This window comes from Spinacia oleracea, chromosome 6 (assembly GCF_020520425.1).
Source record: "Spinacia oleracea cultivar Varoflay chromosome 6, BTI_SOV_V1, whole genome shotgun sequence".
NCBI lineage: Eukaryota > Viridiplantae > Streptophyta > Magnoliopsida > Caryophyllales > Amaranthaceae > Spinacia > Spinacia oleracea.
In genome coordinates, this window is record NC_079492.1 from 59718216 (window position 1) to 59728804 (window position 10589).

The 10589-nt window shown below is 36.7% G+C and overlaps 1 protein-coding gene across 1 annotated transcript; it reads right to left on the reverse strand.

Moving 5' to 3' along the window:
* Positions 1–3129: 3129 nt before the first annotated feature.
* On the reverse strand, positions 3130–10248 carry LOC110787336 (protein FAR-RED IMPAIRED RESPONSE 1). Its single transcript, XM_021991945.2, has 5 exons — positions 9924–10248; positions 8007–8814; positions 5564–6592; positions 5311–5406; positions 3130–3726 (listed from the first exon to the last, which is right to left on the reverse strand). The coding sequence occupies exons 1-3, from the start codon at positions 9966–9968 to the stop codon at positions 5916–5918; spliced, it is 1530 nt and encodes a 509-aa protein (XP_021847637.2). The 5' UTR covers positions 9969–10248; the 3' UTR covers positions 3130–3726; positions 5311–5406; positions 5564–5915.
* Positions 10249–10589: the final 341 nt, after the last annotated feature.

A 10589-nucleotide genomic window follows, 5' to 3' on the forward strand; every position in this document is an offset into this window, starting at 1 on the left:
GGGCCACCCTAAGATGGTCATCTTCTTATGGCAGACCGGGTGGGGCAGAATTTGTAACAATAAAAACCTCAATCTCCCGCATTAACTCCGGCCCCCACTGTGCCTTTTGCAACAGTAGTGTGGAGGACAATGATCACACTTTTAGGGGGTGCATTAGAGCACAAAAATTCTGGTCTGCGATGAACATTCAAATCGACTTAACCTCTTCCTTCAAGGAATGGTTTAGTAAGTCTCTTTCCTACTCTAAAAACATGTCCCTCTCTTCTCCACCAAGTGTACAATTTGCTTTCAGCATTTGGTATACATGGAAAAGGAGGAATGCTTGGGCTATCTCCCATAACAACATTCCCGTTGTTCCTTACTCCAAACACTGCTCCTGGGCTGCTAATGAATGGTTTTTCACTCAAAGTCAACCTTCGTTGGAAGTAAATCCCATCCCCTCCCCTTGGTCACCCCCTCCTATTAATTACCTCAAAGTCAATATTCATGCCTCCTTTGCTAGTTCCAACACTATGTCAGGCCTTGTCGCGGTGTGTAGGGATCACAATGGTGCTTGGGTGGAAGGAATGGTCAGTGCTAACTATGCGGATGATCCTCTTCGGGCAGAACTTTGTAGCATCTTTAATACTTAGTCTTGGGTTGCTAATCGTCAATGGAAGCCTTGTATTTTTGTGTCCGATTGTTTGGTGGTTGTTTCCGATATCAACTGTGAATTTTCTGTTAATTCAAGGCACAAATCCCTAACCTTAAACTGCAGGGAGCTACTACTTGTTAGGTTATGATACATATGACAATTCATAAATCATGCGGAAACAACCATTAAGCCAGGAATACATATTATTTACACATAATCATTTAGCATAGTTTGGATGCATACTCTTTGTTGCGTGCCTTCCCTAGCTGCGCCCGAACCGAACAAGAACAAGTCTTTAGGACTCCAAGTGTCGTCCCTCCGTAGATAGTCCACAGCACGTTCGGATCCGCCTTAAGATTGACCAACTAGAATCGCCCTTAAGGTACTATTATTTTCGGCACTTTTAGGCAAATGTGTGACTGAATTTTTTTCTCAAAAACTCACTTTGAATACTTGAAAACTCGTTGTAAATATGTGACCCTAGGCACCTATTTATAGAGTTATGGAAAAGGATTTGGAATCCTATTAGGATACTAATTTATTTAATTATAATCCTACTAGGACTCTAATTAAATAAACTTTATCAATTAGGATTAGATTTAATCATATTACGAATCCCGGTAGCCTTAGGATTCGAGTAGCACACTTCGAGTAATACGCTAGCACCGCACGCAGGCCTTGCGGCCCACGCACAGCGCCAGCCCACTCGTCGCAGCCCCGCGCGCGCGCCCAAGCTTCGGCTGGGCCTGGCTTTTGCGCTGGGCCTGGTCGTATGCTTGGCGTGTGGTTGTTGCGCTTGGCTTGCTGGGCGATGGCCCGGCTTCGTGCTGGGCCTTCGTCTGGCAGGCCTCGTCCGATGCTAATTCGTACGATACGCTCCCGATTAAATTCTCGATTCCGGAATTCATTTCCGATACGAACAATATTTAATATTTCCGATTCCGGAATTAATTTCCGTTTCGAACAAATATTTAATATTTCCGTTTCCGGAATTATTTTCCGATTCCGATAATATTTCCGATTCTGACAATATTTCCGTTTCCGGCAATATTTCCGATTCCGGCAATATTTCCATTTCCGATAATATTTTCCGATACGTACCATGTTTCCGTTTCCGGCAACATCTACGACTTGGATAATATTTATATTTCCGATACGATCCATATTTCCGTTTCCGGCAATATCATCGTTTCCGGAGTATTCATTTCTTGCCTGTGACGATCTCAGCTCCCACTGAAACCAAGATCCGTCGATTCCGAATATCCATAGATGGAGTATTTAATGCCATTAAATACTTGATCCGTTTACGTACTATTTGTGTGACCCTACGGGTTCAGTCAAGAGTAAGCTGTGGATTAATATCATTAATTCCACTTGAACTGAAGCGGCCTCTAGCTAGGCATTCAGCTCACTTGATCTCACTGAATTATTAACTTGTTAATTAATACTGAACCGCATTTATTAGACTTAACATTGAATGCATACTTGGACCAAGGGCATTATTTCCTTCACTACTCTCTCTGTTAGTGTCAGGATCTAGGTTGATTCATGAAGGAAGATCAACGAATAATCGAATATAGTAGCTGACTCGATGGCTAAAAGCGCAAGGAAGAAGATTGTTTTGTGTAACCAAGTCTGTAATTTTCACTCCCCTTACCCAGATTGTATTAAAGTATTGTTAGCAGACTCAAATAGCTTGGTTGTTAATGAATCTAGCACTTCGAGGCTGGATAATGCTCTCATGAACTCTTCTGATGTATTATCATCGAATATTATCCCTTCAAGGCATATCCTAACTCTTAATTAATTAAAATACCTTGGTTACCAAAAAAAAAATACCTAAAGGTTTATCTGCCTTGCTTATCTTGTGTAGCATATTGACCTCAGTATCTGCAAACTTGGCTTTTCATTGTTACCAGTTCATCATTTTCTTGAATCAGAAAATTTTTAGCTAGTAATTTCTTGTAAGCCTGCTCTACAAATGGTTAGTTGATTCTCTCATCTCTGATTAGATGTCACTAATAGTGTTTATTGTGTGGAACTTAATCTGTAATTCAATTCGGCGCCCCTACTTGTGTACAGATATTTACTTGGCCCCTAATATTGTACTTTTCAAGGGTTCCTAGATTTCATGTAATGTCTTAATTACCTCACTAGTAGTGCTTATTTCATAATTATAGTTGCACTTACCCATTGATGCACTTTTCTCAATATCCTTTGAAAGATGGTTTTTTTTTAAGGTTAAGGCCTAGCGTGTCCCGTGTCCCATATGATACAACTCCTATAAGCCCTTGTGCGTTTACCGATGCATACAATTACAGGTTTGTATTATTGTGTGTTATTTCTTCTACTCTATTGTCCTGTTTGATGCGCATATGAGGTACGTTGGTCTAAATCAAGCCTTGGGGATTCAAGCGTCGCTCAGGCGGCAAAAGGCCATTCTATGACAGCTGGCTAACATCCAATGTGAACACACTACCATCTACACTACCATATGCCTCATGAATCATGAGTACCAGACATACTTTTTAGACGCCACAATATGCAAGTTTACATTTAGCCCTAAAATACGCGCTACTAGCTTGCTACTATAGACTCATTAGTGCCTGCAGTTTAGCAGACATACAATATACACTACCACAGCTATATAATGTATTGCCAGAGTGCGACATCTACAATACTAAGACTACCATATGCTTCGTAATACTACCACACGACCAGACTACCGGATCTAGTCATTTACCACTTACCAGAACTGTCTCAAAAGGGTAAGCGATACATCTTTTTTCTTCCTTCATTTCCAGTAGGAGACATGACTTCACAGAGCATGTTATCGAACTGTGGTAGACTCATTACTACCCTACAAAATTACAAAGATGTTATACCAAAATTATCAGTTAGTAAGAAAGTTATTCTTCCATGTTGTTACGCCTCTAATAATGGCCGCCGCATTCCTGTTCTGACTCCTGATTGGTACCAACCATCTGCGTGAAATTTCCGATTGAGCCGTCCTTGTGAAGCAACTCAATGCCTCCAACAGACATAGCATTCTCAAAGATTAAGTCAGCTTCACCTCCATAGGCTGACCCCACCTGTGACCAGTGGAGTCATTAGTAAAGTATATTAAAAGAAGGTGCAATGAGGAGGTTCAAGTTCAATTCAGAGGAAGATTATTACACATCGAGGATCCTGAGTTTGCAATTTCAACTTTTTCAGTGTGTAATTCATCACTTGGAGGATAGGCTTATACATATTCATGGAAACATATTGAGAGTTCAGTTTACTTGTCTTGTACTACCCCGTTCCTGAAAGTTCTTCACACTATCCATTTTAGCCTATTTCTGAAATTTATTTTTTACACTCTACTTTTCTTTCATCATTGGCATATAATTTTTACGTTTATATCTCCATTTGCCCCACCACAATATACAACTTACAATATTTTATTTTGGGAGTCCACCACAATTTATTCACTCGCAATTCTTTAATACTAATTCTCATTTCCCACTTGTTACCCCACCATCCCATGCTCATCAAAGTATCTAAATTATCGTGCAAATAGTAAGCGTAAAGATCTTTGTGGAACAGAGGTAGTAATTGTTTCATGATTAAGAAATTTGTTTTGATGGAGGCATGACAATATATCCCTGTTGCACCTGCTTCGTTTTACCTCCATTGGCCGGGTATATATTATGATGTGAAATATCCTACTTTAGACAATTTCAGACAAAATAAGTCCATAAGTTTTCACACACAAATAAATTTACTTATGAAAAATAAGCTTTTTTTCTAGATAAATTAAGTTAAGATAAGTTCAGACAAAATAAATTGAATAGACTTGGTGGTTGTCTTGAATTTCATATTGTATTGCATACACGCGTTATATCCTATTTTATTATATTAACTTGAGAGATTTACTTTATTTTGATTGGCTGTTGACTATTGATGGTACAACAGAGAAGACATTATTCTATGACATGGAAAATGGAGATATAATTGTTCGAAACCATAACTTTGCTAAAGTTGTTTTGTAACAAAATAAAAATTGTCTTGCAATCACTACCTAGTGAAAATTAGCACTTAATAACAGAAAACAAATGAAAAGAATGACTACAAATAAACAACCACTGAACCACCAGATAACTTCGATATATTTAAGTGGAGAAAGAAAGCACAAACAATATATACTTCCTCTGTTTAGAAATAGTTGCACCACTTTGATTTTCACGTTTTCCAGTACACAACTTTGACCATAAATATCTTTAATATATTATCTCTTAATGAAAATATATTATTTTAATAATTTGAAAAGTAAACATTGAGAGTAATCCAACCACTTTTTTAAATGATAATATTTATATTTTATATATGTGTAAAAAGAAAGTCAAAGTTAATATATGAATAGTGTATAAATTGAAAGCGGTGCAACTATTTCTAGACGGAGGAAGTAGCTAAGATGGTAAAAGAAAAAAAAAATCTAATTTAGTTCTTGATGGTCACTTCGAACCCTGCTATAAGCGTGTTTTAGTACGTCCGGAGGATTCCATGTGGCATATAAACTTACATAGGAACGGTTTTTAATATAAAGCATAGATTGGCTATAAAATACTATCAAAATAGCTTATGTATCGGCATACATCGTGGCATATAACAAAGAAGGTATCATGAAGGATTACCTGTTTAAAATCCCCAAACAGATCCATAGTAGGGATGCAAGTGACTTGTTGGTCTACAATAGCTACATTAGTTGTTGGCTGCAAGTCTAAGGAAACCTGCATCAGAGCAAAGTCATCAAACAAATGAAGAAATCAGCTTGTAAGCAAATTTTAACCTACGTCGTAGTTACAGTTCTCTGCCTAGTTTTCTAGGCTACAGTGTTATTTTTCGGTTTGTCTTTTTTTCTTTTCAACATAGGAAAAAGAAACTAACCTCACAAGTGCTATGTGCTTTCTTCCGAGATATTGGATCCTTGACATAGGGTGTATTACTTGATGAATTCTCCTGTGTATGGCTCTTTTGTTCAGCCGGGGGTGACGGCTCCTTCCGTTTGCTGCAATTTCCAAGACTTTTACTACCAGAGGTTGGGGTTTTCACGTTGGAAAACCTTTTATTTTGGACATACGACGGAGACTGGGTCAGTGAATCACCATTTTGAGACCTTTGTGCTATGATATTGTCCAAACGGATGTCCAACAATCGTATCCACTCCACAACAATATTCATCGTGTCCTCAGATGTCAATGCCTTCAGACAAATGGGTTTGAAAGCGGCCATTATTCTATCATACCTTCGTGCCTTTTGGGTTTTTGAAGGATCGTGATAAGCAACTTTTACCCGAGTATGCTTCCTTTTTATGTCCTTCCTCCATCGCCTCAAAATGTATCTCAGGGACCTCAGCTATATGGTAGATGTCATAAACCCTAATGAGATGCCTACACATTATTCCACGGCATTCAAAGAGTTTGCAGTCACACCAAGCTTTATTACTATCGAGGTTGAACCTGACCTTATAAGTACACTTCTTATCGGACACGATTTCCTTCTTCGTGGACTTGCATATTATCCAAACTCTATCGTCTAGTGTGATCTCCACAACATGATCTGATAAAACCTTTTTTTGCGGACGTGGATTAACGTACAACATCCTTGTAGCCTCCGATTGGACCTCCTTGAACTTTGCATCTGTGTACAACTTTTGGAGCAGAACTTCAACAGGAAACACAGTAACAACTTGCCTTACGTAGCGACTTGTGTCTGCATCATCTTTCCCTTCATCGTATACGTTAGTTTCCATAGCTTCACAATATAGTGATGCAAACTCAGGTAATCGGGTGTGCTTCTTCAAGTACCTATTAAAGAAACTGCTAATGCTCCCTATACGTTGAGTAGTTTTCATGCCAGCCCAAAAAAATTGGTTCATGTAGGCTGGGACCCACATTTCCCTCTCCTGAAACAATCCTGCATACATGAAATACACGTATATATTTTTCATATGAATTCAAGAAAAAATATTAATTGAATAAAACAGTTATTAAAGTAAAAGGCGCAATGAGGAGAACAAACAAACAAACCGAGCAGCAATCCATTAAATTATATCCATTGTTGAACAGGTGTTACAGCACTATTAAGTCAAAAAGGAAAAGAAAGTTACAGCAAAACAAGAGTTACTAATTGGGAGTTTTCTGGATCAATACAATACTTATTGTATCAATACTTATAACATTTCAATAGATTGTACAACAATAGTTATTTCATTGTAGTTTATTGTAGCTTGGCGGGTTTATTGTAGGTTTCACATCCTAGTGGTATGAAATTAATGTAGAGAGTTTCTTAAGAGTTGGACTCGTCATCGCTGGCATCTTAGCCCAACTATAAAATGAGCATTAACCATTTATTACCAAGATATAGCACCATAACATGATTAGATTTATGATTGATGATGAAATGTAAGTGGTAAATTTGAAACTTTTTAGCATAGACATAGCAGCATTCACTAAATCCCATTATTCACATGATTAGAGTTCTAGTTAACTCTCTGTACCACTGTTTCAATGAATCTAAGTATCATAAAGGCTGTTTTTCATTTAGTCCACGAAAACGCAATTACAGACATCATTAATCATCAGTACAAAGCAGACTTAAAATTCATTTGTATATACCAAATGAGTTCATGTACTAGTTCTAAATCTGTATCACACATGAATCACGCAGCATAAAACAGCTGCACCCACAAAAATCGTATCAGTTAACAAATTGGTTTTCAAAAAGGATGCCAAAACTCTTTTTTTTTCCCTTCATCCAAAGAATTTTAGATTTGTATACTTCAGAAAATGTAGGAAACAAAATGTCAAAAGGGAAAACGCATACAAGTCGTTGAGATGAGCCCCAAATGTCTGTTCTATTGCTACTTGTTCTCAAATAACTTTGCAGAATTAAAACATCATTGCAAAGGGTTCTCAACATAAACGAAACCAAACGCAAATGATTTAGAATTTATGCACATGCTTGCTGGTAATAGTACAGAACCACCATTACCACTCTAACCCAACTCTTCTGTAAAACAACCTATCTAACAGTATAGCCTCTGTTAACCGGCCACTCTTACCCAAGTGTACCCACAACCAATACATAAGTTTGCACGGGAGGTTTCATTACTTTTAGTAACTGCTTCAAGTATCAGTTTCTCAAGTTATATTTACAGAATTACAGGAACTGGAAAAACAGAAGTGAAATGGAAGATAAACTTGTTGATGATCTGTGGTCTCATTTAAGGTTAGTCAATGAAAATAAATTGAAGATTGCAGAAACATTCATATTGAGTAAGAACATAAATTGAACAAGATCATAGACATGTGTTATTACTTCTAATTACCTGCAAGCCAATCATTGCTTTCGAGGTCAAACTCCTTCACTGCAGAACTCCAATCAACCTCAAACACTTCGGGCATCAAACTATCATATATAACATTATGTAAAACCTCCTTAAATTCTTGATACCTTTCAAAAGCACCTAACAACTTCTTACTAAAACTCTTTAGTAGTATGTGCCGCAAGCTCCAACCATGCCGGGATTGTGGCATTACTACTGAGAGGGCCTTTCTCATTGCAACATCTTTATCAGTTAAGATGCCAATCGGGGCTTTCCCACCCATACATAGTAACCAGGTGTTGAACAACCACTGAAACGTCTCCAAAGTTTCATGAGATATTAGTGCACAACCAAACAATATAGATTTTCCATGATGATTTACTCCAACAAAAGTCACCAAAGGCAACTCGTACCCATTGGTGAGATATGTTGTATCAAACCAAACAACATCGCCAAACTCCTCATAAGCCACCCTACCCCGTGCATCAACCCACATCACATCCTTCAACCTGCCAAATTGATCAACTCTATACCTATAGAAAAGGTTCTGGTTATCCGCAGCCATCTTAGTGAAAAATTCCAACAAGGCATTTACATCACCATCCCCTAACTTCAATCTACTCTCTTGATCGGTGACATTACACAAATTCATATCTGCCATTGCCATGTTCTCAAGCCCATTTCTAGTCAAGCTAGCATGAATTTGGGGTGTGTTCACCCCTAAAACATGGTCAGTTGAAGGCTTTTTTTTCACATGTGCTTGCACCGCTTCAACAACCTCATCGTTCTCACCTTCCTCATCAAGAAAATCCTACACAGATAATGAATACATTTCCACATAAAACTTAGACAAATTCAATATTTAAATTTAGGCTTTATTTGGTAGAAAGAAAACGGAAATAAGAGAAGAGAAAGGAAAAGAAAAATATGGTTTCCCTCACAAAGTTATACCTTTTTTTTCTTGTTTATTAGTTCCTTGTCGTGTATGATTTTTTTTATTAGTCCCCTTTTAGCATCATTCTTTATTTGTTTAATAATTATTCTTCTTCTACCCTAACCTTACAATTTTAATTATTTTCGTCCCAAATAAATATGCAAGTAGCTCCTTTATTTAAGGACATTAAACACTCGCCTAAATAATTATTCTTCTTTTATCCTTACCTTACGTTTTTTACAAACTTTTATGTAAGTCGGTCTTACACAAAAGACCACATTAGTGTCATATAAGTTAAAGAATGAAATCAATTAGTTAAGCACTGCAACTAATTAGTTAATTACTAAAACCAATTAGTTAAACAATGAAACTAATAAGTTAAGAACTGCAACTAATTAGTTAAGAAATTGAACCAATTAGTTAAGTAATCAAAGTGGTCTTTCCGGTAAGGCGGTCTTACATAAAAGTTACCGTACATTTTTTCTCTCTCCGATCCACATAGGTGAGATTCTTTAAAGATATCATTTTAAAGATGCATGGTGTTATTTTAGTATATTTTGTTCAATATTTTACAACAGACTAATAAACGAGAACGAAGGGAGTATGAGATTTGATGGGAAAGATTTGACAGGAAACGAAGGCAAATGAAAGAAAGCATATTAATAAATTTCCAGTCTCCTTTCCTTTCAAAAGTTGGGGATTTCGGAAGGAAAGAGTCCAGAAATTTGAAAGGAAATTGAAAACTAAAAGCGTTCATATTATTTTCCTTTTTTTCAGTCACTTAATTTTATCAAATCAAAATAACTGAAAATAAATTAAGTTTCCTTTTAACTTTTTTTTCTTTCTTTCCCCTTCCTTCTTTCCTTTCCATTACTAATGTTGTACCAAACAAAGCTAAACTAATTCAGTTCATGATACTACAAACAAGCTTTAATTGTTGCCAATTACTTCTACAAAACGAAGTTCAAATATCAAAAGTTACATACCTCAAAATGATGAGAATTCCCACTTTGCTTAGAGCTTTCTTCCATGGAGATGTTTAAAATTTACTCAAACCCCAATTGCAAATACCTGAACAAACCCAATTGAATGTTCCCAGTATTCCAGGTTGCCGGAAACGGAGGAAGAAGAGGAGGTACCCTAAATTGCTGTGGTGGATTGGTGAACCAGTGGGAGGTGAGGTGGCGAGTTGGTGCCGTGGAGGTGGTGGGGATGGAGAGGAGAGGGTAGTACTGTAGCAGGGTGTGTTTTCTTCTAAGCATTTATCCGAAAAGAACTTAGGTCAACTTATTTGAATTTATAATACTCCGTACTGTATTGAAAAAAATCTGAGGTAAAATTACATTTAATAATCCAATTTTTAAAGATTTTCCAAAATAATCCAATTTTTTAATTCTTATCTACTTCCTCCCTTCTTTTTTACTAGTTTTATATATGCACGCGATGCGTGCGGGAGTATATATATTATAAAATTAAATATTGTGTTACTACAATTAGTTTCTTTTCTATTAGACTTATTTTGTCTGAACTTATTATCTGAAATTATATGAATTTAACTTAACTTATATGAACTTATTTTATCTGGAAAAAAAAAAAACTTATCTTATCTGAAATTAATAAACTTTTTGTGTGTGAAAATATATGAAAAAAAA

Excerpts from the sequence above, each read along its gene's own strand:
- LOC110787336 (XM_021991945.2), bottom strand. The coding sequence starts at position 9,968 with ATGGAAGAAAGCTCTAAGCAAAGTGGGAATTCTCATCATTTTGAG. Across the intron at positions 8,815-9,923 it reads GGAATTCTCATCATTTTGAG|GATTTTCTTGATGAGGAAGG; the intron begins GTATGTAACTTT and ends TTATCTGTGTAG. Across the intron at positions 6,593-8,006 it reads AAGCAATGATTGGCTTGCAG|GATTGTTTCAGGAGAGGGAA; the intron begins GTAATTAGAAGT and ends TCATGTATGCAG.